The 27,856-nt window shown below is 38.8% G+C and overlaps 1 protein-coding gene and 1 pseudogene across 1 annotated transcript; both read left to right on the top strand.

Annotated features, from left to right (window-relative positions):
- Window positions 1-334: 334 nt before the first annotated feature.
- LOC122430897 lies at window positions 335-26,094 on the top strand (annotated as a pseudogene).
- LOC122431376 (olfactory receptor 8B3-like) lies at window positions 8,933-9,886 on the top strand. The gene has a single exon (XM_043452677.1). It carries the CDS (start codon window positions 8,945-8,947, stop codon window positions 9,884-9,886), a length of 942 nt encoding a protein of 313 aa, XP_043308612.1. The 5' UTR covers window positions 8,933-8,944.
- Window positions 26,095-27,856: the final 1,762 nt, after the last annotated feature.

The following is a 27,856-nucleotide window of genomic DNA, read 5'->3' as shown; positions in this document are numbered from 1 at the left end:
AGTGGGGGCCTATGGGCGCCCGTGACCTGGGCCACCACCGAGGCCTTGTACGGCAGCAACTGCGAGATGGACGGCACAGAAGCGACTCGGGCAGATCAGCAGCCAGCGCCATCCGCCATGGCCGACAGCAGCCTCAAGCTAGACCGCCCACCAGCTGCTGGCAGCCTGGCCCCTGACTTGTTTCACAGGGACAAAGGTGCATCTTATGCTGTGGAGCCTGGGGATCCCAGGCCAGCTGAGCTGCCCATGGCTGCCCAGCTGGGAGGACCCCCATGTGGTGTCGAACGGAGCATGCGCACGAGAAGCCCGCCCACAGCCATCTGGGGGATTCTGCAAAATGGAGGCGCAAGGCCCAGGCCGGCCAGAGGACATGGCTGAGGAGGACACGAGGGACCCTAAGGTGAGTGAGTTCACACGTAAGATCCTGGAAGCCGCTGAGCACGGCCAGACCGCGGCTCCCCCTGGGGCCCCCCCAGTGGATGCCGTGCCCTCGGTCTTGGCCTCTCTGGTCTGGTGGGTCTGAGCCTCACTGCCCCAGGCCTTGCTGCCCCAGCTCTGGGCTCTTTTCACACCCCAGTGTCTGGGCTCTCAGCCTCCCATTCTCACGCGTGTGCCTCCACCATATCTTTGGGCTTCAGGCCACCTTTTGGGCCGTCTTTCACTTCAGGATCCCATCTCTTTGTGTCTCAGTCCGCCATTTTGTACGGGTCACCTTTCTGTACTTCAGTCCCCCATTCTCTCAAGGCCGCCTTTCTTGAGGTTTGTGTGTTCTCAGGTTTCCCTGTGCTCAGGACTTACTGGCTCTGCAGCTTCTTCACTCTTCTTAGCGTTTTTGTTGTCTCTAGCAGCCACCATCCTCTGTGTTGAGACCTCACACCTCCTCAGGCCCTTTCTCTCCCACTTGCATCTTTGGCAGCTGAGGACTCACTTCCTGTTTTGCTTGTGTTCCCATTTCCTCACTGTCTACAGCCTGAGTGCAGGCACCTTTCCTGCCTGTTGTTCAGTTGCCAAGTCGTGTCTGACTCTTCTGTGACCCCATGGACTGCAGCACGCAAAGCTTCACTGTCCCCCAGCATCTCTTGGAGTTTGCTCAAGTTTATGTCCATTGCATCAGTGATGCCATCCAGCCGTCTCTGTCACCCATTTCTCCTTCTGCCTTCAATCTTTCCCAGCGTCAGGGTTTTTCCAGTGAGTCTGCTCTTCACATCAGGTGGCCAAAGTATTGGTTTCAGCATCAGTCCTTCCAATAAGTAGTCAGGGTTGATTTCCTTTAAGATTGATTGGTTTTATCTCCTTGTTATTCAAGGGACTCTGAATGAGAGTTTTCTCTAGCTAGTTTGAAAGCATCAATTCTTGGTGCTTTCTTTCTCTGCCTTCTTTATGGTCCAGCTCTCAAAATCATTCATGCCTACTGGAAAGACCATAGCCTTGACTATACAGAACTTTGTTGGGAAAGTGATGTCTTTGCTTTTTAACACACTGTCTAGGTTTGTCATAGTGTTCCTGCCTAGAAGCAGTTGTTTCTAATTTCCTTTCCTGATGGCTTATTCTTTTGCTGTGAGGAAGCAGAGCTTGTTTCAGGCAGTTTGTGAGGGAGGGGTGGAGCCAGACTAGAAAATGTCTTTCTTGGGAATTACAATAGAACTGGTCTTTGGCAAGGGAGTAGGGGCTCATTAAGGGGTTGCCCTGCCCAGGCCAAATGAAGAAACCTGGTTGGCTCCTCCCCAGAGGCTCTGGCTAGTATGTTGTGAGGAGTGGATGCATCAGGCTTTGCACACAATCAAACCTGGTCTGCATAGGTGATGTCCCAGCCCATGAAGAGTCCCTGGCATGCCCCACAGACACACAGATACCACCCCCAGCCATGCCTGGAAAGGGGCTGAATGTGGAGCGCTTGTTGTTGAATAGGTGAAGGCAGAGAATGATGGCTGCTGAGCCCCAGCACACTGCTAGGAGGGGTCCTGGCACCCCATGAGGTGGGAATGGTCCTTGCTTTAACAGGTGCCTGGCAGATCCCAACTCCACCCTGTTTTTGGAACCTTTCCTCTTTGTTACCAACTTACAAAATCTGTCCTCTTACCTTTCTTGCGTTTTTTTTTTTTTCCACCTCCAGAGAATAACTTTGATTTGGAATGATACCTTTTGGTACCAAATGTTTAGAACCGCCTCCCCCCCGCCCCAACTGCAGCCATGTAGGTGCTAGCACTGTGAAAATACAGTTTCTTCTATTTCATTATAAATAGATTTTTTTTTAATTTTAGTTATAAGAAATCTCAAGAAAGAAAAGTTAAGAAACAAGGCCACTGAGCCAAAGCCACAGTTCCGTCTCCCAGCATGGAGGAGGGAAAGTGGTGGGACTTGGGGGGCACTTTTGCTCTCTGACAGCTCTTTGTTCACCAGTGCCACTGCCCACTGAGTGGTGGCAGCAGGGGGTTTTGTTCAGGTGGGAAAGCTCACTGGGTGCTAGATGAACTTGAGTGTTTTTTGACCTTAATATACTTCCTGCCAGTTTGTTTTCATGTAGCCTGGTGTGTCACTGTTTTGAGCAGACCATTCCAGACCTGTTGCTAAGGGAGAACTGTAACAGGTAGTGGAGCATTCTGCCCATGGAGAGGCCATTTACTTGGAGCCCAGTCAAGGTCTTGAGAGCCTCTTGTCTGCATCTTTCTACATCTTGCATCATAAGACATCTCCTAAACTGTGATTCTGCCCATTTTGTTGTTAACATAGTGCACACACACACAAGTGATGATGTGCATTTTTACAGAAAGTTAATAAGGGGGCATATCCTGTCTTTGACTAATTATGAGACCAACTCAAATTCTGGCCCAACTGTGCAGGTCTGGGAAAAACCATAGACTTGAGCATGCAGCACCACCCTAGGGAAAGCACAAAGGAGGCTATCAGCAACTGAACGAGCTTTGCAGGGTTGAAAGAAAGCATACAAGCTTAAGAATTCTGCTATAAATTGAAATGAGAAATGTACAGCAGGTGTCATGTAAAAAAGATCTGAGAAAGCTTCAGACTTACTAGCAGGACTGCCAGAAGGTGATTCTCTCATGAAGCTAGTCAGAAGGACCAGAGGGATGTGACTGTTCAGTTTCAAAGATAGTAACAAAATATTAAAGGAATTTGAAAAATCAATATAACATGACATCAACAAAGGTCACAGTAATTTTCTAGAGACAAAGTCCAAGGAAGTGAAGATAGGTGATTTGCCTGATGAAGAATTCAAAATAGCTGTTTTAAGGAAGCTTAGTGAACTACAGGAAAACAGAGAAAGACAGTGCAGTGAAATCTTGGAAACAGAAAACAAAATGAAAAGCTTAATAAAGAGGTACTGATAGAAATCATAAGAAAGAAATAAATCCTGGAGCTTAATAATGCAGTGAATGAAGTGAAAAAATGTGATAAGAGCAGCAGCAGATTAGATCAAGCAGAAGGTCTGTGAGGGAGAGGATAGGACATTTGAAATTATGCAGTAAGTAGAGAACAAAGAAAAAAAAAATGAAGAAGAGTGAAGAAAGTTTATGTGAAATGTGGGATGCCATCAAGAGGAATATTAGAGACAGTATTAGAGTCCCAGAGGGAGAAGAATGGAGAATGGAAAGCATTCTTAAAGGAATAATGACTAAGAACTTCCCAAATATGGGGAGATATTTGGACATCCAACTTATAAAGTTAATAGGTTACCCCAATATTTCAAAATGGTATTCTCTAAGACGCATAATTAAGCAGTCTGATATTAAAGAATTTAAGAAAATCCAGAGGAAAAACAAAGGAGCCCTCATTAGACTGCCAGGAGATTTCTCAAGGGAAACCTTGCAGCCTAGGATAGGGTGAGACAATATACTCAAAGTGTTGAAAGAAAAAACTGCCCTGCCAATCAAAGTTATCTTTCAAAGATGAAGGTGAGGTAAAGACTTTCCCAAAGAACAACTGAGAGAATTAGCACTTGACTTCACAAGATTTACTGAAAGGAGTGCTTCAAGCTGAAACAAAAGGACACTAATTAGTAACATGAAACATAAAGTATACAAAATATTGGCAAGTATAAAAATAAAGTCAAATTCAGAATACATACTGTAGGATGGTGATGTGTTAACCAGTCAACTCTAGTAAGGATTAAAGGACAGAACTATTTAAAAATAGCTATAACAACAGTAACTTGCTAATGGATACACAATATAAAAAGAGGTAAATTGTGATATCAAAACATAAAATGTGGGAAAGGAGTAACATCATAGTGTTTTTGTGTGTTACCAAAATGTTATCACCTTAAGATAACACTTACCACATTAAGATAATACTTAGGTTATCTTATGTAAGTCTCACGGTAATCACAAAGCAAAAGCCTACATTAATACAAAAGAATAAAGAGAAGGGAATAGAAACACACCGTTATAGAAAATCATCAAATCATAAAAGAAGACAGCAAGAGAGAAAGAAAAGAACAAGGGAGTTACAAAACAGCCAGAGAACAATTAGGAGGGCATTATTCCTTACCTGTCAATCATTATTTTAAGTGTAAGTGATTTAAACTCTCCAATCAAAAGAAGTAGAGTTGCTGGATGGATTAAAACAAAACAAAAAACCAGACCCAATTATGTGCTTTCTACAAGAGACTTATTTTAGCGTTAAGGACACACACAGACTGAAAGTGAGGGGATGAGAAACGGTGTTCTATGCAAGTGGAAACCAGAAAACAATAGCAGTAACCATACTTATATCAGACACAATAAAGTTTAGCTCAACAATTGTAATGAGACAGAGATGGTAATGATACCATGATGAAGAGGAAACATTACAGCTGATACCACAATAATACAAAGGATCAGATTATTATGAACAGTTATAGTCAGACAAATTGAATAGCCTAGAAGTCATGGATAAATTCTTAGAAACCGTCTACTAAGACTGAATTACAAAGAAACAGAAAAAATCTAAACAGATCAATAACAAGTAAGGAGATTGAATCAATAATCAGAGACCTCCCAACAAAGAAAACCCCAGGACCAGAAACTAGATGGTGTTACTGGTGAATCCTGTCAAACATTTAAATAAGAATAAATGCCACAACTTCTCAAACTTTTCCCAAGTGTAAGAAAGAACACTCTAAAAATCATTTTACAACCAGAATTACCCTCTCACCAACACCAGGTAAAGACACTATAAGAAAAGAAAACTACAAGCCAATGTCTCTGATGAATATAGATGCAAAAATTCTCAACAGAATTCTGACAGACCAGTTCAATAGCACATTAAAAAATCATGCACTATGATCAAGTGGGATTTAACCATGGAATGCAAGAGTGGTTCAACATACACTAATCAATAAATGTGCTATATCAGATTAATAGAATGAAAGATAAAAATCATATAATATTTCAATAGCTGTAGCAAAAACATTTGAGAAATTTCAACATTCTTTCATGATTAAAAAATGACAGGGGATGGATTGTTAAGGGGGATAAGGGAACTTTTGGGAGTGATGGAAATGCTCTAGATCTTGACCATGGTCGTCCTTAATGTGACTGTATTCTTTTGAAAGTCATTGAACTGTATTCTTAAAATGAGAGCGTGTTATTGTATCTAAATTATTCCACCATAAAACTGATTAAAAAAAGAATATTACAAGAAGAACCAGTCTGAACATCTTATATCCCCTGCCCCTGAAACATTTTCCATAAATAAAACAGATTTAGTTTTCTATTAAACCAGAGCCTAGTAATTTTTAACTTACTACAGAAGTTTGAATAAATGTGGGTTGTATAAAATGGAACACCACTCAGCAGTAAAAGGACAGGCTGTTGATACAATTATTAGGATGGACTTAAGAGCATCGTGCTTAGGGGAAAAGGCCAATATCAGAAGTTATATGTTGTATAGTTTCATTTGTTGTTTTAACAACCCAACCATAGAGATGAAGAACAAGTAAGTTAGTGGTTATCGGAAGACAGAGATGAAGGTGGGAGGGGATAGGTGTGACTGTAAAAGCGTAGTTTAAGGGAGTTCCTTTATGTTAGTAAATGAGTTCTGTGTATGATTGTGGTGGTAGCTACATGAATCTATAAAAGGTCAGACAGAAACACGTACTGCATATAAAATTGCTCAAAGCTAAATAGAGCCTATAGTTTTGCTTTTATACTGCAGTATAGGGGTAGGAAGCTGGGTGGACTTCAAAGAAATCTATCCATTATTTTTTCAATTTCTTGGGACTCTATAATAATTTCTAAATAAAAAATTAGATTTCTTTTCACAAGTGTGTGTGTGTGTATGTGTGTTTTAGTTGCTTAGTCGTGTCAGACTCTTTGTGACCCCATGGATTGTAGCCCACCAGGCTCCTCTGCCCATGGGATTCTCCAGGCAAGAATACTGGAGTGGATTGCCATTTCCTTCTTCTGGGTCTCACAAGCATAAATGTAAGCTAATACATACTTAAGAATTTTAGTCATACTTTATAATGAGGCTTATTTACAGGGATTTTTCTCATAGATTTAATTTTAATCTATTAAAAGCAAACACATATTGAGTCAGAATACCTTAAAGTAAATTTCCATAGGATTATTCTTATAGTAAATAATGTTTTATTAAACAATAACCTCTGAAATCAATTAAAAAATCCTTTGGTTTATGTCTATAAAATTTTCATCAACTGATTATTTAAAGAGACTCAATTATTAGTGGCTCAGTCATGTCTGACTCTTTGCGACTCCATGGACTCTACAGTCTGTGGAATTCTCCAGGCCAGAATTCTGGAGTGGGTAGCCCTTCCCTTCTCCAGGGGATCTTCCCAACCTGGGGATCGAACCCAGGTCTCCCACATTGCGGGCAGATTCTTTACCAGCTGAGCCACCAGGGAGTTTGTAAAGGGCCATAGTAAGTAATCTTTCCTTAAATGTTTGTATATCTTTATGAACTAAAATTCTTAAAACTGATGTTACCTAGAATTATAATTAGTGAATTTTCAATGACATTAATTATTTGCATCTTTATAAGGGAGGGCAGAGAATCATTTCTTTTATGCTCTGGGGAATGTATAATCTGTGATGGGAAATTAACATTTACTGTCACAGATAGAGTGTAAACATACACACTGATTTCTTCCCTGCAGAGTTTATCATGATGGGAAGGTCCTTGGGGGCACCTGTACCTGGATTTCTAATCAGGTTCAAAAGAATTATAAACCTTATGCAAATTCTATGTGCTCTATGACCTGGTGGTTCTGATGTCTGCCTCTGGTTTCCTTTCACAATCTCTTGGTAAATTTATAGCTACAAATTTGATCTAAATCATTGACTCTTGGAACATTGAGACTGTGAGATTTATGCTATGATTCTTTGCCTGTGAAGGAAGAAGATTCTGTGGGTACATCTGCTTGGCTTTGATATCCCCTAGGCCAGTTCTTCTTCCAGGACAGTGGAGGTGAAACATGCATAAAGGGTCAGCACTGAGTTCTTTAAATGGATGGAGAGTGAGTTAACCAAGTTTCTGTATTTTGCTAAATTCCTCTGTTGCCAAAAATGAGGAAAGTATTTATATTGAATAACCGAAAAGTCCAAAGTCAGGACCTCTGACTCTACTGCCTATATTGTTCTCAGCATACCCTCTGTGTTGGCATTATCTTCATTCTGGTAGAAAGGGAACTATAGCAATTCCAAGTGACGAATCCAGAACATAGCAATATCAGAAGAGATTTGGGTTTTTTTCTAAAAAAATTTTTATTGAGATGCACTATACACAAAAAGTCAGACATGACTTGGTGACTGAACAACAACAGTTATACACATAGGAAATACACATAGTACACATAATAAGTTGACATTCTTGGGCTTAGTCTTGATGAGGACCTTAGAGATTCATTAAAACATGTGTTTTCTGTGAAAATGTTAAGAACTCTTATTTAGGTGATACAGGAAACAAAAACACTCCCTCTAAGTTTATGTTACATGGAGTCAACATTACAAGAAAGTTTATGGCAAGGTACTAAGCTAGAGTTAAAGGTCATTCTTTCATCTTTAATACAACCAGTATAAATACAGGCAGAGATTGAGTGTAGAGATGCTCAGTTTATTCTTACATTGCAAAACTAACTCATTACCTTCCTTTCTCCTATCTATGTAATAGTCACAGTAGCCTGATTTAGTTATAACAAAATGTGTCAAGCAGTTATCCTTTGCACTGAATTATAACAAGGTATCTTTTGCTAATAAGTATACAGCTTGAAATGTTTTCACAAACTTAACGACTCACTTAATCAGCACTCAAATGAATTCTATTTCTCATTCTTGTCATCCTACAAAACCTAGGAAAGCACACCCATGTTCCTTTATTCATTCTCTGTGCAACTAGGATAGAACAGAGGAGGGCAGTGTGTGGAAACCCTGAAATGTATGGTTAAGTATAAAATTTAAGATATCAAGGTTCACCTCAATATCTGTTATCAATTATTGACTTCCTGGATTCTTGAATTATCTGAAACTTTAGAGACTATAAGAGACTTCCTGGTTGCAGAATACTATGTGGTCTCTTCCCTGTAGGAATCTCTTCTTGAAGGAACCTGCAGTATGTAGTAGGATGATGGAAACATGAGTTGAAAATAGGAAGTGGTAAATCAGATGAGTATGGAGAGAACTGGGCATACCTTCCCGCTCCTAAAGCCCATCAGCAAGTAAGCTTGTTCCTCAGCTAGTGTATCCCCCTATTTTCTAGTGAAGATAGAGCACAGTTGTTTGTCATATGCAGTTTGTTCAAAAGACAGTGATTTAAATGTTAAGTGTGTGCCTTCAAGACACTATAAGGCAAAGAAGTTTTTACATGATTTCTGCCAGACTGAGATTCTTTTTCATAAATAAAGCTCATATAAAAGCGAGTTTGTAAAGGACAGAGCTGTGTTCCCTACTAATGAAATTTTCTTCTGTTCTCACAGATTTTGAAGTTGAGAATGCTGGCTAGAAATGACTCCTTAGTGACTGAATTTATTCTTGCTGGATTAACAGACCGTCCAGAGCTCCAGCAACCCCTCTTTTACCTGTTTCTAGCGATCTATGTTGTCACCGTGGTGGGCAACCTGGGTTTGATCCTTCTTATTGGTCTAAACTCTCACCTCCACACCCCCATGTACTATTTCCTCTTCAACCTGTCCTTCACTGATCTCTGTTACTCTTCTGTTTTCACCCCCAAGATGCTGATGAACTTTGTATTCAGGGAGAATACCATCTCTTATGTGGGGTGCATGACTCAGCTGTATTTCTTTCTCTTTTTTGTCATCTCTGAGTGCTATGTGTTGACCTCAATGGCCTATGATCGCTATGTGGCCATCTGTAATCCCTTGCTGTATAAGGTCTCCATGTCCCATCAGGTCTGTTTGGTGTTGTCTCTGGCTGCATATGTGATGGGGTTTGCTGGAGCGTCTGCCCACACAGGGTGCATGCTTAGACTAACCTTCTGCAAGGTTAATGTCATCAACCATTACTTGTGTGACATCCTCCCACTCCTCCAACTCTCTTGTACCAGCACCCATGTCAATGAGGTGGTAGTTCTCCTTGTCGTGGGTATTAACATCACAGTACCAAGTTTCACCATCCTAATTTCTTACATCTTCATCCTCACTAGTATTCTTCATATCAAATCTTCTCAAGGAAGGTCAAAAGCCTTCAGTACCTGTAGCTCCCACATGATTGCTCTTTCTCTTTTTTTTGGTTCAGCGGCATTCATGTACCTTAAATATTCTCCTGGATCTATGGAGCAGGGAAAAATTTCTTCTGTCTTCTATACTAATGTGGTGCCCATGCTCAATCCTTTGATTTACAGTTTGAGAAACAAGGATGTCAAAATTGCACTGAGGAGATCTGTATTTGAAATCCAGAGGAGAAACATGTTCTAATTAGTAACAGCAATAATGTAAAGACATTCAATTTTGTACTTAATTTTTATTATCTATCATGATGAGATTTGTTCAAAATTTCATTACTTCTATGGATTATATTATGTGTGGTATAATAGACTTGTGTTATCATTTCTCTTGTAGCTCTTCTTGTCTCATTTTTCCTACATATCTCTTGTAACTTGTAACAGTTTTAGTAAACAACTAATGGGATCTTTATAAAAGGAAAATATGAATTGATTTTTTTAAAACTACCTTTAACTTTTGGGCTATTCCAAATTGAACAAGTGTGGTGTTTATTAAATACATAAAGATAAAATTAGAGTTTGCTGATCTAGACACAAAAGTGCCAAACACTACAGAATAATTCTCTTATGAAACAATATTGTTACTGGTATAGTCAGAAGGCCTTCTTCAGTGATCAGTGCAAAGAAATACAGGAAAACAATAGAGTGGGAAAGACTAGAAATCTCTTCAAGAAAATTAGAGATACCAAGGGAACATTTCATACAAAGATGGGCTCAATAAAGAACAGAAATGGTATGGATATAACAGAAGCAGAAGATATTAAGAAGTGGCAAGAATACACAGAAAAACTGTACAAAAAAGATCTTCATGACCCAGATAACCACAATGGTGTAATCACTCACCTAGAACCAGACATCATGGAATGAGAAGTCAAGTGGGCCTTAGGAAGCATCACTACAAAGCTAGTGGAGGTGTTGGAATTCCAGCTGAGCTATTTTAAATCCTAAAAGATGATGCTGTTAAAAGTGCTGCACTTAATATGTCAGAAAATTTGGAAAACTCAGCAGTGGCCACAGGAGGGAAAAGGTCAGTTTTCATTTCAATCCCAAAGAAAGGCAATGCCAAAGAATGTTCAAACTACCACACTATTGCACTCATCTCACACGCTAGTAAAGTAAGGCTCAAAATTCCCCAAGCTGGGCTTCAACAGTACATGAACTGAGAACTCCCAGATATTCAAGCTGGATTTAGAAAAGGCAGAGGAACCAGAGATCAAATTGCCAACATCCATTGGATCACAGAAAAAGTAAGAGAGTTCCAGAAAAGCATTTACTTCTGTTTCATTGACTATCCCCAAACCATTGACTATGTCGATCACAACAAACTGTGGAAAATTTTTCAAAAGATGGAAATACCAGACCACCTGACCTGCCTCCTGAGAAATCTGTCTGCAGGTCAAGAAGCAATAGTTAGAACCGGACATGGAACAATGGACTGGTTCCAAATTGGGAAAGGAGTATGTCAAGGCTGTATATTGTTACCCTGCTTATTTACCTTCTGTGCAGAGTACATCAAGCTTAATGCCAGGCTGCATGAAGCACAAGCTGGAATCAAGATTGCTGGGAGAAATACCAATAACGTCAGATATGTAATTGACACCACCTTTATGACAGAAAGCGAAGAGGAACTAAAGAGCCTCTTGACAAAAGTGAAAAAGGTGAGTGAAAAAGCTGGCTTAAAACTCAACATTCAAAAAAATAAGATCATGGCTATGGGTTCCGTCACTTCTTGACAAATAGATGGGGAAACAATGGAAACAGTGACAGACTATTTTCTTGGGGTCCCAAATCACTGCAGATGGTGACTGAAGCCATGAAATTAAAAGATACTTGCTCCTTGGAAGAAAAGCTATGACCAACCTAGACAGTATATTAAAAAGCAGACATTACTTTGCTGACAAAGGTCCATCTTGTCAAAGCTATGGTTTTTCCCATACTCATGTGTGGATGTGAGAGTTGTAGTATAAAGAAAGCTGAGCACCAAAGAATTTTTGCTTTTGAACTGTGGTGTTGGAGAAGACTCTTGAGTTCCTTGGACTGCAAGCAATTCAAACCAGTGAATCCTAAAGGAAATCAGTCCTGAATATTCATTGGAAGGACTGATGCTGAAGCTGAAACTCCAATACTTAGGCCAACTGATGTGAAGGACTGACTCATTAGAAAAGACCCTGATGCTGGGCAAGATTGAAGGCAGGAGGAGAAGGGGACAACAGAGGATGAGATGGCTGGATGACATCACCGACTCAATGGACATGAGTTTGAGCAAGCCCGGGAGTTGGTGATGGACAGGGAAGCCTGGTGTGCTGCAGTCCATGGGGTCACAAAGAGTTGGACATGTCTGAGTGGCTGAACTGATAGAGGGATTTAAAGAAATGTCTTCATTGCAAATTAATGTAGAAACAGATTAATGTAGAAACAGATCCACCTGATGTTGTCATTTTGTTCTATTTTTTGTAACACTTCGTTTGATCTTGCTTTTCTTGTTCTCTTTTAAAATGACAAAAATCTGTTTCACCTGCCACCTGCTTCTGAGAATCTCTATCAGGCAAATACATTTAGTACTCAAGAGGATACATATAATTCTACCACTGATTTCCAAACGTAGCATTAAGAGAGGGTGATTAGAGGAATAATACATGTGTATCTCAGGATCCCAATAAGTATGATGGGCAGTTTGTTATCAAATTTGTATTTATTACTATCTACTTGACACAAAATATTTTGAAAAAGGCATATGGTTTTACTGTAAATTTCATCATCACATTAGGAAAATACTACACATAGTGTTAGGAGAAACATTTTAGCCATGTCTCACTTATCCACTGAAGTATCATCAAAGGTGTGTATTAATACAATAAACCATATCAACATTTTCTGAAATTACTTAAACATTGTTTCACCAATGAGATAATAAATACATTTACCTTTATGTTGCTCCCTATAGTTTTTTTCTACAATGTTTTCCCATTCATATATTTAGAGTATCATACGTAGTGGTAGGTCACAAAATTCTTGTTAATTGGATTATCTTGTTTGGATAACAATAGTAAATTTAATGCTATAAATAATAATAGAATATAATAATAAATTACAATAATAAGAAATCAGAAAGAACTTTGGGGTATAATTTCTTTTGGGAAGTGAAATGTGGCAGCCATGGATAGGTGCTGCTCACCCCTTTTCAGTAGAACCATTTGTGGGGAGCATCACTGACTATAACTGATATTCCCTTGGATCCAACATACTGTTTAGGCAGAGTCCATGTTTCCTCTAAGATGTCCTCAACCATTGACTTAGCTTGGTCATAACAGAGCTGGCCATTATCTTTGTAACATAGATCTTTTCTGATAGGCAGTCTTTGCTTAGGGACTTATCATACTATTTGAGATTTTTCTTTTTGAACTACACTGTAATCTGAGGTTTTTCTACCAAATTCTTCCTTCTCTCTCTCCTTTCGTAGGTGTCACACTTTCATCCTGGTCTGAAAGCTTTTTCACTGACACCCACTCCTTCCCATTTTATCTTTCACAGGCACTTACAACAGTAAATGTCTTGGAAGTCTAATCATTTCTTAGCATCTGTTTCTTGGAGAACTCAAAATAACATAACACTAACTGATTTTAAAACTTAGTCTTAGGATATGGTAATCAAAACAGATTGGTTTTGTTATAAATATAGACAAATAAATCCATGGGACACAACAGAATATTTAGAAACAGATCCCTACTTACATAGTTTGTTGATTTTTAACCAAGCAACTATGTTAATCTGGAGGTAAAGAAAAATCTAAGCAATTGATGCTGAAAATGCTAATTAATCACGAGGAAAAGTAAACTTTGATTTCTACCTCACATCATACACAAAATTAATTTTAAATGGATCAAAAGTATATACATAAAACTGTCATGAAGCTTCTAGAAGAAAGCATAGAAAATATGTTAATATAGGCACAGATTTCTTAGACATATTCTGGAAAACACTAAACCTAAAAGAAAAAAAAATAAAATGAGTTTCGTTTAAATTAGAGCATCTATGTATCAAAAAATATTTAGAGGCAGGCCACAGATTGGAAGAATATTTATAATACGTATATGTGATAAAGTTATTATATCTAGGATATGTAACAACTTAATTAAAGTTTATCTCAGTGATAAAAAGACCATATCATATATTTTCAAATGATTTGAAAGACGCATTCTAAAGGAATGTGTAAATGGCCAATAAGCACATGGAAATGTGCTTAACTTGGTGCACCCCTTAGGTATGATAGATAGCTGTTCAACAGTCCCTTACCAGCTGTACTATGCTCCCTCACATCATTGTCCAGACTTTTCCCCTTGAGTGGTTCAAGCACTTGTCAGGTCTTCTTCAGGGTCTCCCTCCATGTTAGACCTTGCAACCTCTTGGTGGAGTCTCTATTTCAGAGGTCCAGGCACCAGCTGTGGGGCATCTTCAAACCCTCCATTAATCCAAGCAGCAATCCTGTAGAGCTTCTCCTTTGAGATTCTAGAATTTGGTAATGCTTCTTAGTCTTTCTTTTTGTTCCATCAGTCCTGGAAGTAGTAGCTATTTTTTAATAGGATATTAGTCTTTATATTTTCCCCTGCTGCTTACTATACTCTGTGTCTATAGATCCAGTTCTCTTTTTAAAAAATGTCCTCTGTAGGAAGTACGTAGTATGCTATTTTTTTTTTTGACTGGAATTTGATACAGGGAATACATTTTATGTGATTGTGTTGGACTGACTTGACCCTCTCACAAAGCATATCCAGTCTAACTTTGATGACAGTGATTAGTCAGGAACAGTTATTTGGCTATAGTCTTTTCTGCCAAAGTTGTTTAAACAGGCTTTTGTCTTTGTAGCTGCTGAATTGGTAAGATTAAATCTAAGTATTCTGGTAGTCCTATTTTCACTGCATGGGAGAGATTAGCTGAGGTTGTAGTAGAACCAAGCAAATAGAACATGGGGGGAGAGACACACCTCCATGAGTGGCTGGCCCTGTCCAACCAAATAAAAGGCCATGTATATTTGTGGCTTACCAGTTTCACATACTTTTGGGGAGTATGTTGGTTTATCTAGGCAAAATATAGTTGCAGGCATGACACATGGCTTGGAGTCTGAATGTGATATCCAAGTACCCAGAACACGCTGCTGGAAGTATGAGTCAGCAAATGCCTGGCCCGGTCTGTGAATCAGCAGGCTTATTTTGCAGGATGATTTTATATTCTGTAGATCAACCTGTCCAAAATGATCATTTAAAAATATTAAAATCACAATTCATATAAAACTAAAATGCTTAAGGCTTTAAATGTAGTGTTTTAGAAATAATTATTACTATAGAATTTGATGCAAAAATTATTTCAATATATTAAGCATTTAGGATATTTGGAAGTATCATGCCTGTAAATTGATGAATTTCTTGAAGATACAGGTAATGTCATATATGACTTTATTGTCCTTCTGTATATGCTTCATGCATACTATTTTTTTTGGGAAAAAAAAGTTTGTTTTATTCATGTGGAATTCCTAGATGAACAGAGCCTAAAGTGTATGCTAGATAGATGCTCTCAGAAGGGTAACAATAGAGTGTGTCTGATGTGATGGCATATACCATACTCTGGTCAGCGACAAGCGTGGTTAGCCAAGTGAGGCATTCTCTGCTCTATTTCAACAGCTCAACCAAAGAGGTACTCCACCACCTGGTCACCAGCTAGGACAGTCACACACAAAGGGGGCAGTGCCTACTGTGGTCAGGAGTTCCACAGAGCTGCTGGGGGTGTTTGTTTCAGGTGCTCAGACTTGTGGTGCTCAGCTTATGGTGGTGGGAGGCTGGGCAGGGAATCCTGATGCTTGGGATTCCGTCTCCAAGTAGGTGCCCCAGTCTCTGTCTCCCATGTCAGATACTTCCATCTATCTCTAGCCAATTTGTCCTTTTAATGGCATGTAAGGAAATGGCAGCCCACTCCAGTGTTCTTGCCTGGAGAATCCCAGGGATGGCGGAGCCTGGTGGGCTGCCGTCTATGGGGTCGCACAGAGTCGGACACGACTGAAGCGACTTAGCAGCAGCAGCAGCAGCAAACTAGATGCAGTGTGATTGCTCTAAGAATGCATAGCCTTCTGAAAATTAGACTTGTTATTTTGAAATATTGGAAATGAAAAAATGAAATTAGTTCTAAATTTGTTGAACATTAAATTTGTAAGCAAAAAGAAAATAACTCATTATTTAAATATGATTTTGACAGCAAAGTTTTCAATGGTGATAAGAATGATTTAAACTCTGTATCTTACACATATAAAGTTTCTCATAGATGTTTATAAAAGAAATTAAAAATTACTGGTCAAGAATTGCAAATGACTATTTCAAGTACAAAGCCTGATACAAAAAAATTATATTCTGAAAGCAAGTACAGATTTTTATTTAGAATTATGAATATATTTTATTTGGGTTTCTTATTTAATAAAAAATCATATAAGAGATGTTTTTGGTTTTTTGATTAATTTACGTTACTATAGCATATAATGAATATACCGACTTTTCTGATTTTACCATCAAATATGACCCTAAATAGTTCCTAAAACATGCATTTACAATTAATAAATAATACAAAATTTACGTGATCAAAAGCCAGTCATAAAATAGAATATTTTTTTCAGTATTTTTAGCTGGTTTTGAGTAGGTGGCAGATCCAATAACCTAGCCCAACAATACCAGAAATGACAATTGTTAAATAGCTTATTTAGTCAACTTTGTTCTCAAATTAGATTAGGTGGTTAGGGGGTATTCACTGTATACTTTAGGTGAATGTCTTCAGTTGTTAACGTCTTCAAGTAATTTTCTCCCACTCCTCCTCCCTGTGGTCTGAAACTCCAATTACATACATATGAGGTTGCTTGATGTCTTAGGACTCATTGATGCTGTGTTGATATTTTTTTTTTTTAAGAAATATTAATGATTTATTCAATATGATACAGGATACAAAGTCCATCCCAGTCAATGAAAACTGCTTTTTGAACCCTGCAAATCTACATCAGTATTGCACCTATATTTATACGTCTCTACGTATGTAGATATTTACATAGACAACCCTGGTCATTTCAACTTAGAGAAGCAACACCATTTTGAAAGCAATGATAACGTGTATCCCTGTTCTTTCTGTGGCTTCATTGCCTTAAATACATATTGAGCAATACATGGGCAGTGTTTCTTTAAATGAGGAAGAAAACAGAAAATCCACTGGTTCAGAGATGCCTAGGGTGCTTTGTATTCTATAGAATGTGACCAGATGCTCTGGAAGGCTTTAGGCTCTTAAAGAGAGAACAATCCAATCTGTATCCATTAGGACAGGCTAATGAACTGCATTTCTAAGGCTTGACTTGGTTCAATTAAATGAGAGACAAGCTAGCTAATAAAACCATCAGATAAGCTGGCTAAGGCCACTGAGTTTATTCCACATGCAGAGAGATTCCTTGGGACGGGACCAGGTTTACCATTCCACACTTTCCAAATATACTCTATGGAATGCCAGTCCCATAAAATTGTGTTGATATTTTTGTTGTTCTTTTTTTCTCTCTGGATTTCATTTTGGGTAGTTTCTATTGCTCTTCTTTAAGTTTACCCATCAGCTCATCATTTCTTCTGATGTGGTGTTAACTGCATTCAACACGTTTATTTTTACAGACATTTTTTTTTTTATTTTGGAATAGTTTTAAATTTGCAGAAAAATCGTTAATGTAGTACAGAGTCTGGTTCCTCTTGCTGTCTTACATCAGGCTTCCCTAATGGCTTAGCAGTGTGATACATTCATCAGTTAATGAACCAGTAGTGACACATTATTATTAAAGTCCATACTTTATCCCAATTTTCTTAGTTTTTATCTAATGTTCTTTTTCCATCCTAAGATCCCATTCAGAATACTGCAGTGCATTGATTAATTATGTCTCCTTGGAGTCCTCTTGGCTGTCACGTTTGCTCAGACCTCCTGTATTTTGGATGAGTTTGACAGTTTTTTGAAGAGTATTAGGTATTTTGTAGAATGGGCTTCCCTGGTGGCTCAGCAGTAAAAGAACTTGCCTGCAATGCAGGAGACATGGGCAGGAGATGTAGGTTCCATCTCTAGGTCAGGAAGATCCCCTGGAGAAGGAAATGGCAACCCACTCCAGTATTCTTGCCTGGAAAATCCCATGGACAGAGAAGTCTGGCGAGCTACAGTCCACGGGGTCACTAAAGAGTCAAGACAAGACTGAGCGACTAAATAACAACAGCAACATTTTGTAGAATATCCCTCAATTGGGATTTCTAGTGTTTCTCTCATGATTATTTTGGGATTATGTATTTTTTTTGGATTTGGAACATTTTTCCATTTCATAGATTGTATTTTTCAGATCATAGAAATCAGCATTTTTTTTGTCTTTCCTTAACATGAAAATTTTTCCTTGAATGTATAGCATATATTAATAACAGCTCTTTTTTCTTGTCTATTAACTTTAAAATATGTGTTATTTTTAGCATGTTTCTACAGATTGAGGTTTTTCCTCATTGGATTGAGTTTTCCTGCTTTTTGCACACTTGGTTTTAAGCTAGTTTTCAGTTAGATTTCCTGTTAAACATGAAGGTTGCCATATTTTTAAACTAAAATTATTTGTAAATTTTTTTTTTTTTTAAAGAGACAAGCTTGACTGTCACTCTTGGTGATAGAAATGCAAACAAACTATGACAATTGGCAGAGCTCATGGAGCACAAGCTTAAATGTCCCAGTTGATTCTGATTATTTCTTTTTCCAGGGTTTCTTTCTTTATGTCAACTTCATTGAATTTCCTCAGGTTTGGGACATGGATTCAATATAAGTCAGAATATCCTTTATGGAAACACCCAAGTCAAATCCCGTGTAAGACTACTGACCCATCTGGTACAGCAGTGTCTCTAAGGGTGGAATGGAAAGGAGTAGATGGGTCTACCTCATACTGATGTTAGAGATTAGAGACGTATTACTGAAACACAGACTAGTCTTCCATAATAATTACTTAGTGGTCTACTGAACAATATATTGTTTAAAATATTAAGCTCCATAAGTTTTTACACAAATTTTACTAAGTTTTTCAAAAACATTTCAAATTGTAATTTATGAGGTCTAATTTATATATAATAAAACATAAAAATATGAGATATACAGATTAGACTTTTTGCCTAAGTATAAAGTTATTTAATCATCACCCAGAAAAAGATATGGAACATTTCCATGACCCCAGAAATTTCCCTTATGTCACTTTCTAATCAATAGCCAGCTCCCATGCACCAGTTGAGGTAACAATTGCTGTGATTTCTGTCACTCCAGAGTAATTTTTCCTGTTCCTAAAAATCTTATGAATAAAATCATACTGTTTATAATCTTTTTGGGTCTTCTGTCTTTGTTCAGCATAATGATTTTTGTATTTCAAGCACATTGGCACATGTGATAGGGCATTTTTTTTTTTTTCTGAGAAATAGCTCATTGAATGTATTTTCTACAATTTTATTATCTATTATATTCTCGTCTTGATGGAAATTAGGCTATTAAAGTAAAACCTCAGTAAACATTCTTGTACAAGTATTTTTTTTACATGCACTAATTTTTCTGGATGATGTATAACAGTGGTGGAATGTCTGGATCAGATGCTACCTATGTATGCAACTTTATTAGAAAATACCAGTTTGCTTTCTAAAGTAACAATCCAATTTTTCTCTTCCAACAGCAGTGTATGAAAGCTCCAGGAGTGCCACATCCAAATATACACTTGGTGTAGACAGTCTTATTAATTTTAGCCATTCCGGTGTATATGCAGTGGTATCTCATTATAATTTTGATTTGATTTTCCTTGGGACAAAGGATGCTGAGGTACATTTTTTCAAACATATTAATATTTGAGCCTGTATCTTGGAATGATAACTTTAAACAGTTTTTAAATACATACTGGAAAAAAAAGAAATACAGCTGCCTGTGTTCTTAGATGATATGATTATCTCTGTAGACAGTCCCTCAAAATTGACAGCAAGAACTACCAAACAAACAAATGAACTCAGTGGTAAAGAATCCGCCTGCAATGCAGGTGATGTGGGTTTGCTTCCTGGATGGAAAGCTCCTCTGGAGAAGGAAATGGCAACCCTCGCCAGTACTCTTGCCTGGGAAATCCCATGAACAGAGGAGCCTGGTGGGGTACAGTGCATGGGGTCACAAAAGGATTGGACATGACTTATCAACTAAACAACAATAATGCAGCAACTAAGACCTGGAGCAACCAAATAAATAAAATCAAGAAATAAAAAAAGGAACTGATTCTAAAGTTTATATAGAAAGGCAAAAGACCCAGAATGTCAAATACAGTACTGAAGGAGAAGAGAGTTACAGGAGAGAGACTGTCCAACCTTAAGATTCTATGTGTGTGTGCATGTTAGTTCAGCTGTGTCAGACTCTTTGCGACCCTATGGATCGCGGACCACCAAGCCCCTCTGTACATGGAATTTTCCAGGCAAGAATACTGGAGTGGGTTGCCATGCCATCCTACTGGGCATCTTCCCCACCCAGGGAATGAACCTGCGTCTGTTATGTCTCCTGCATTGGCAGTCGGGTTCTTTACCACTAGCGCCACCTGGGAAGCCCAAGACTCCCTATAAAACTATAGACAACAAGTCAGTGTGGTGTTGAAGGAAAAGACAGTGGATTAAAAGAGAGAATCTAGAAGTAGACCTACATAATATAGTCAACTAATCTTTGATAAAAGAGCAAAAGCAATCAATGGAGAAATGATAGTCTTCATAACAATTGGTGCTAGAAAGACCAAATGTCCCTATGCAAAAACATGAATTTAGACTAGACTTTACATCTTTTTTAAAAAAATAAGAATCTAGAACCCCACCTTAGATCTGCTGAGTTAGATTCTGCCTTCCCATTTCCTTTCTGGCATTGTAGATTTAATTTTCTTTTTATTACAGAGTTACATTTAAAAATATATTAGCCAATGATTCTGGATGTTTGCAGTAGCTCAGTGTGACATAGTACTGCAAATTAAAATCCTATTTAGTTAATAAATATTTACATTTTATGCACCTTTATGATAGTATCAGTTCAGTTCAGTTGCTCAGTCGTGTCCGACTCTTTGTGATCCCATGAATCGAGGCACACCAGGCCTCCCTGTCCATCACCAACTCCCAAAGATTACTCAAACTCGTGTCCATCGAGTCGGTGATGCCATCCATCCATCTCATCCTCATCCATCTCACCCTTCTCCTCCTGTCCCCAATCCCTCCCAGCATCAGGGTCTTTTCCAATGAGTCAACCCTTCGCATGAGGTGACCAAAGTATTGGAGTTTCAGCTTCAGCATCAGTCCTTCCAATGAACACCCAGGACTGATCTCCTTTAGGATGGACTGGTTGGATCTCCTTGCAGTCCAAGGGACTCTCAAGAATCTTCTCCAACACCACAGTTCAAAAGCATCAATTTTTCAGCTCTCAGCTTTCTTCACAGTCCAACTCTCACATCCATACATGACCACTGGAAAAACCATAGCCTTAACTAGACGGACCTTTGTTGGCAAAGTAATGCCTCTGCTTTTTAATATGCTATCTAGGTTGGTCATAACTTTCCTTCCAAGGAGTAAGCATCTTTTAATTTCATGGCTGCAGTCACCATCTGCAGTGATTTTGGAGCCCCCCAAAATAGTCAGCCACTATTTCCACTGTTTCCCCATCTATTTCCCATGAGGTGATGGGACCAGATGCCATGATGTTAGTTTTCTGAATGTTGAGCGTTAAGCCAACTTTTTCACTCTCTTCTTTCACTAGTATGAAACTTAATCTACTGCTGACTTTGTTAAGTTAGAACATATTGGGCTTGAGTTAAAAAAAGGAACCAGGAATTAGCAAAAGAAACAGCTCAGTGAAAAGGATAACTGTTTGACACATTTTATTATAACTAAATCAGGCTACTGTGACCATTATATAGATAGAAGAAAGGAGGGTAATGAGTTAGTTTTGCAATGTTAGGAATAAGCTGAGTATCTCTACAGTCATTTCTCTGCCTGTATTTACACTGGTTGTATTAAAGATGAAAGAATGACCTTTAACTTTAGCTTAGCACTTTGCCATAAACTTTCTTGTAATGTGACTTCATGTAATATAAACTTGGAGGGAGTGTTTCTGTTTCCTGCATAATGTAAATAAGACTTCTAACATTTTCATAGAAAACACATGTTTTAATGAATCTCTAAGGTCCTCATCAAGACTAAGCCCAAAAATGTCTATCTTGTGGGACACATTTCAAGTTTGTCCTGAGTAATTTTTGGTACTCTTGTTATTTCTAAGGATCTGGTAATAATAGTTGGGACTCATTTTAGTAATGATTGGGTTTTCAAATGTCCTATGTATAATCCATACGAAAGATTTTACAAATGTTTTTCTTGTGTCTCTGCTCTCTTTATACTTTCTCATTGAGTTCCCCTGACTCCATGACTTTAACCTCTGTGGAAATGGTCCCCAGATCTTTTTTTATCAGATTGTCTTCCTCTTGAGCATTATTTAGCCTTGCTTGGGTTGTATACTTCTTTTTAGTTGCTCAGTTGTGTCCAACTCTTTGTGACCCCATGGACTATGAAACCCACCAGGCTTCTCTGTTCATGGGATTTTTCAGGCAAAAATACTGCAGTGGGTTCCCATACTTCTACTTGCTTGTCCAGCTGGAAACTGAAGATCAGCATGTTCACAACTGAATGCATAATGTTTATGAACATTCCTATTCTTTCTGAATTTTCTGTTTGTAGTAACATCATAGTTTAACCTGGCACCTAGGCTAATATCTTTGGGATTTTTGTCTATTTCTATCCCATTTGTGAGAAGCTCTACTGACTTTCCTTTCAGTATCTCTCTTTTTTTTTTAAATTTTATTTTTTTTTCATTTATTTTTATTAGTTGGAGGCTAATTACTTCACAACATTGCAGTGGGTTTTGTCATACATTGACATGAATCAGCCATGGAGTTACATGTATTCCTCATCCCGATCCCCCCTCCCACCTCCTCTCCACCCGATTCCTCTGGGTCTTCCCAGTGCACCAGGCCTGAGCACTTGTCTCATGCATCCAGCCTGGGCTGGTGATCTGTCTCACCATAGATAGTATACATGTTTTGATGCTGTCCTCTCGAAACATCCCACCCTCGCCTTCTCCCACAGAGTCCAAAAGTCTGTTCTGTACATCCGTGTCTCTTTTTCTGTTTTGCATATAGGGTTATCATTACCATCTTTCTAAATTCCATATATATGCGTTAGTATGCTGTAATGTTCTTTATCTTTCTGGCTTACTTCAGTCTGTATAATGGGCTCCAGTTTCATCCATCTCATTAGAACTGATTCAAATGAATTCTTTTTAATGGCTGAGTAATATTCCATGGTGTATATGTACCACAGCTTCCTTATCCATTCGTCTGCTGATGGGCATCTAGGTTGCTTCCATGTCCTGGCTATTATAAACAGTGCTGCGATTAAAGTATCTCTTGCATGTGTTTGTTTCTTGGAATTATTCACAGTAGCACAGTTAATTCAGGGCATTTTTATCATTCATTGACCATTTTCATTGCCTCTTGTGAGTCACCTTGTCTCCAGTCTCTCTTATGCCAGGCCATTCTACCATCTGTTGCCATATTAATCTTTCTAAGCTTGCACTTAGATGATTTCAATGCCATGTCAAAAAAAGAAATAAAAATCTCGAATGGTTCCTAATGGCTTCCGATAGTGAGCTGACCTTGATTTTGGCATTTGAAAGCTTCTTCTATTGACCCAAATCTGCCTTTTGATCTATGCTGTCAGGGAGAGACATTGAGACATTTCTGAGAATTTGTAGAAATCCTCTTTGTGACACTCAGGGAAGATGGAAATTACATTATTTTCTCTGAATTCAGCAGCTTTGATCTGGAGTGCTCTTAGATGAGATCTAAGAGTTTAGCAGTGACCTTACGTGCCTTACTGATGTCTTTCCTGTCTTACACTTAGGTCTGCCAAGAAAAACACCAGCACTACATAAGCCTTTGCCTGCAGGGTAAGAATTTTGCTGTAGTGTCCAACATAGGTTCCAGGAAAGATGGGAAAGGGATCCTCATTTCTTTATTCTTTTATTATACAAATACTTACTGGGTGCCTATTATGTGCCAAGTATTGCTCTGAGGTGCTGCAGAAATAACTCTGAAGAAAATAAAAATATAGCTTAGATTCAAACGTTTGTGAGTACATAAATGTGTGTTTATGTGTGGTGGGAACATGCAGGGAACAAATAAATGTATAGTATTTCATATAGTGATAGATGCTAGAAAGAAACCACGTGGATGGAGGGGAGATTCTGCTTTTCTATTTGGGGATGTGTCCTGTTTTGTAAGAAACTAAAAGGTCTGTAAAGTGGTATACTTCCAAAAAGTCAGTGTTGTTATCATGAACTAGGCTGAATATGCAAAGTACGTAATTTCTTTTTGCCTCAAAGTCTGACCTCTGGGGAAAACACTAAGAAAACATAGGTCTTTTAATTTTTAATCAGGTTCCTAGGATTTCCCAATTCATAAAAACCCGTGGGTCAAATTAGCAGGTGGCTCCCTGGGCACCAGCAGATGCTATTTACACCCCCTAGTCTGGAGAGGACACTCTTGCAGAGCCACCATCAGGAATCATGACCTGTAACTCGTGGCATCTCAGAGCCAGAGCTACTGAGGTCTGCTCTGGCTTCATCAGTCTAAAACTCACTGAAAACAAAACAACAGAAAACTCTGTTTTAGGTTGTTCTCCCTCAAAATTCATCAAAGCCACTTGCCCTTCCATGCAAATAATGGAGAAGAGTTAATTAATAAGGTGAGCTGACCTTGATTTTGTCATTTAGAAGCTTCCAAAACTGATCCAAATCTGACTTTGGATCTGATTCTGTGCTGAATTTAGCAAGGAGAGACATTAGGACCTTTCTGAGAGCTTGTAGAAGTCCTTTACCTGACATTCGGGAAGGGTGAAAGTGACTTTATTTCTCTGAGCTCAATTAACCCAGCAGGACTGAGGTCCTCATGAGGTGAGTGTTGAATTTTATCTGTCCTGTTACTCATCTTCCACACCTCATCTGTGGAAGCCTGGGACTCCCTGAAATGACACATCTTCTCTCTGCTGAGATGATCACTGATCATCGGGTGGGCCTGGTAACTGTCAGAGCAGAAGCGGAGCAGAGAGGCTGTTGTCATGAGGTTCAGGGTCACTGAATCTTATCCCTGTAGAACTTGCTCATTAGTGTTTTTGATACACATCTTTAAAAATTCCCTCAGCCTTTATACAGAAGAGAAAACAAAGGCACAGAGGGGGTGGGCTGGGGTTCCTTCTTGCATTCTGGGTCTCTCTCATTAGAGTGGGGTTGGGTGGAGAGAGCGGGGTACTTATTTTAACGTTACCCTCTGTCCTGTTCTCCAGGTGTGTCCTAGGGAAGAATGGCCCCAGAGAATGATTCTTCAGTGACTGAGTTTATCCTGCTGGGTTTAACACAGAAGCCAGAACTCCAGCTGCCTCTCTTTTTCATTTTCTTGGCAATTTATGTGGTCACTGTGGTGGGAACGTTGGCTTGATTATTCTTATTGCTCTGAACCCTCACCTGCACACTCCCATGTACTACTTTCTCTTCAACCTCTCTTTCATTGATCTCTGCCACTCCTCTGTTATTACCCCTAAAATGCTGATGAGTTTTGTGAGCCAGAACATCATCTCTTATGCAGAGTGCATGACTCAGCTCTGCTTCTTCTCCTTCTTTGTTATTGATGAGTGCTGTGTTTTGACGTCAATGGCCTATGACCGATACGTGGCCATCTGTAAGCCCCTGCTCTACAAGGTCTCCATGTCCCATCAGGTCTGCCTCATGCTGACGGTGGGTGTGTACGCGATGGGGCTTGTGGGTGCCGTGGCCCACACTGGGTGCATGCTGCGACTCTCCTTCTGCGATGGAAACATCATCAATCACTACATGTGTGACATTCCTCCTCTCCTCCAGCTCTCCTGCACAAGCACCTCCATCAATGAGCTGGTGGTTTTCATTGTGGTGGGCGTCAATGTCATAGTGCCCAGTGTCACCATCTCCGTTTCTTACATCTTGATCCTCTCCAACATCCTCCACATCCGTTCTGCAGAGGGCAGGTCCAAAGCCTTCAGTACCTGCAGCTCCCACATAATCGTGGTTTCTATTTTCTTTGGATCATCTGCGTTCATGTATCTCAAGCCTTTCCCTGCTGGGTCTCTGGATGAAGATAAAGTGTGCACAATTTTTTACACCATTGTGGGGCCAATGGTGAATCCTTTCATCTACAGTTTGAGGAACAAAGATGTCCAAGTTGCACTGAGTAAGACTTTGAGGAAAAGGGTGTTCTAAGTGAAATTTTTTTGTACTATTTGTTAGTACTATTTGTTACTAGTAGTTAATAGTATTTGTTACCAATAATTAGTACTATTTGTTACTAATAATTGTTACAAATATTACTCTTTCCCTCCCCTGTGAAAGCCAAGGTGGTTCTTTCTCAGATCTTCACTGTGAGAACCTGCTGGGGTGTTTTGGAGGTAAAATCCAAGAAAGTGTGGCCATTCCCTAAAACTGTGGCTCTTAGGGTGTGCTGCAAATCTTTGGGGTTTCAAAGATCAGATATGACTTAGTGACCGAATAACAATGAATCTTAATATATATTTGATAGAAACATGTTATCTCTGACTCTAATCTAGCATCATAGGATTCATGGTAGACTTTCCCTTTTGTGTATCTGTAAATTCTTTCTTTGATGGTGTTACCTACTTATTTGACTATACATTGTAAGGAGAAAAGGGGGAAAAATAAACTGTATACAAGCAATGTACACCAGACAGTAAATGTATTTCTCAAACACTGGTATTGATTTGCAGTTCTGAAACTATCACATGTGTACTGGGATTGAATGAATGATAATAAATTTAGATAATAGAAATTTTGTTATAACCAAATGCCTTTTCCTGACTAATTTGCTTGTGACTGGTAATGATGCTGTACACGCTCACAAAGTGCAGGGGTAGGGCATTCCTTGCTTTCCCCTTGTCTTTGACCGGTTATTAAAAACCTGCTAAAAATCTGGATGTCTCAGTCTTTATTCATAGAGAAAGAAGAAGGAGAGCCTTGACTCAGATTGGCTTAAAGGGGATTCAGAGAAGAACCAGCTTCAACTGTGATTTCTAGCCTCTGCCCCTGAAACATTTTCCATAAATAAAACAGATTTACTTTTGTATAAATACAAGAATACAGTAATATTTAAATTACTGCTGAAGGTGGAATAAACTTAAATTGTAAAAAATGGAATGCTACTCAATAGTAAGGGAAATGGCTATTGATACATGCAACAAATGGGATGAACATTAAAGGCATCATGGCTAGTGAAAAAAGCCAATCTCAGAGATTGCATATTGTTTGATTTCATTTATTATCCTCCAAATGACTTGACTATGGAGGTGGAGATGAAAGAGATAGAGATGGAGAAAACAGAAATGAAGGTGGAAGGGGATGGGTGTGACTATAAAAGAGTAGTATAAGAATTTCTAAAGGTAGTAAAACAGTTCTGTATCCTGTCTTGGTGTTGTTACATGAATATATACAAAGAATCAAATTGTGTAGATCTACACACATGTACACACACACAGTGTAAACACTCAGTGCATATAAAACTGCTAAAATCTCACTGTCTGCAGTCCTGAAGTCTTGTTACCATTACTAAACCAGTGTCCATTACCTGGTTTTACTGTTACACAACAATTGTGAAAGATGTCATCATGATAGGAAGCTAGATGGCGTTCAAGGGACTCTATATTATTTTAGCAACTCCCTGTGGATCTATACTTATTTCAAAATAAATGTTAGCTGCTCATAAGCATGAATAGAAGTTAATACATATCTAGGAATTCTAAAGTCATATTTTCTTGAAATAGAAGTCTTTGAACAGTGATTTTCTTATATGCTCTATGCTTAGTCACTCAGTCATGTCCGACTCTTTGCGACTCCATGGACTGTAGCCCTCCAGGCTGCTCTGTCCATGGGGATTCTCCAAGCAAGAATATTGGAGTGGGTTGCCATGCCCTCCTCCAGGGGATTTTCCCAACTCAGGAATTGAACCCAGGTC

This window comes from Cervus canadensis, chromosome 29 (assembly GCF_019320065.1).
Source record: "Cervus canadensis isolate Bull #8, Minnesota chromosome 29, ASM1932006v1, whole genome shotgun sequence".
Lineage (NCBI taxonomy): Eukaryota > Metazoa > Chordata > Mammalia > Artiodactyla > Cervidae > Cervus > Cervus canadensis.
Note: the sequence above shows the minus strand (reverse complement) of the source record. Positions and strands in the feature narration are given on the sequence as shown.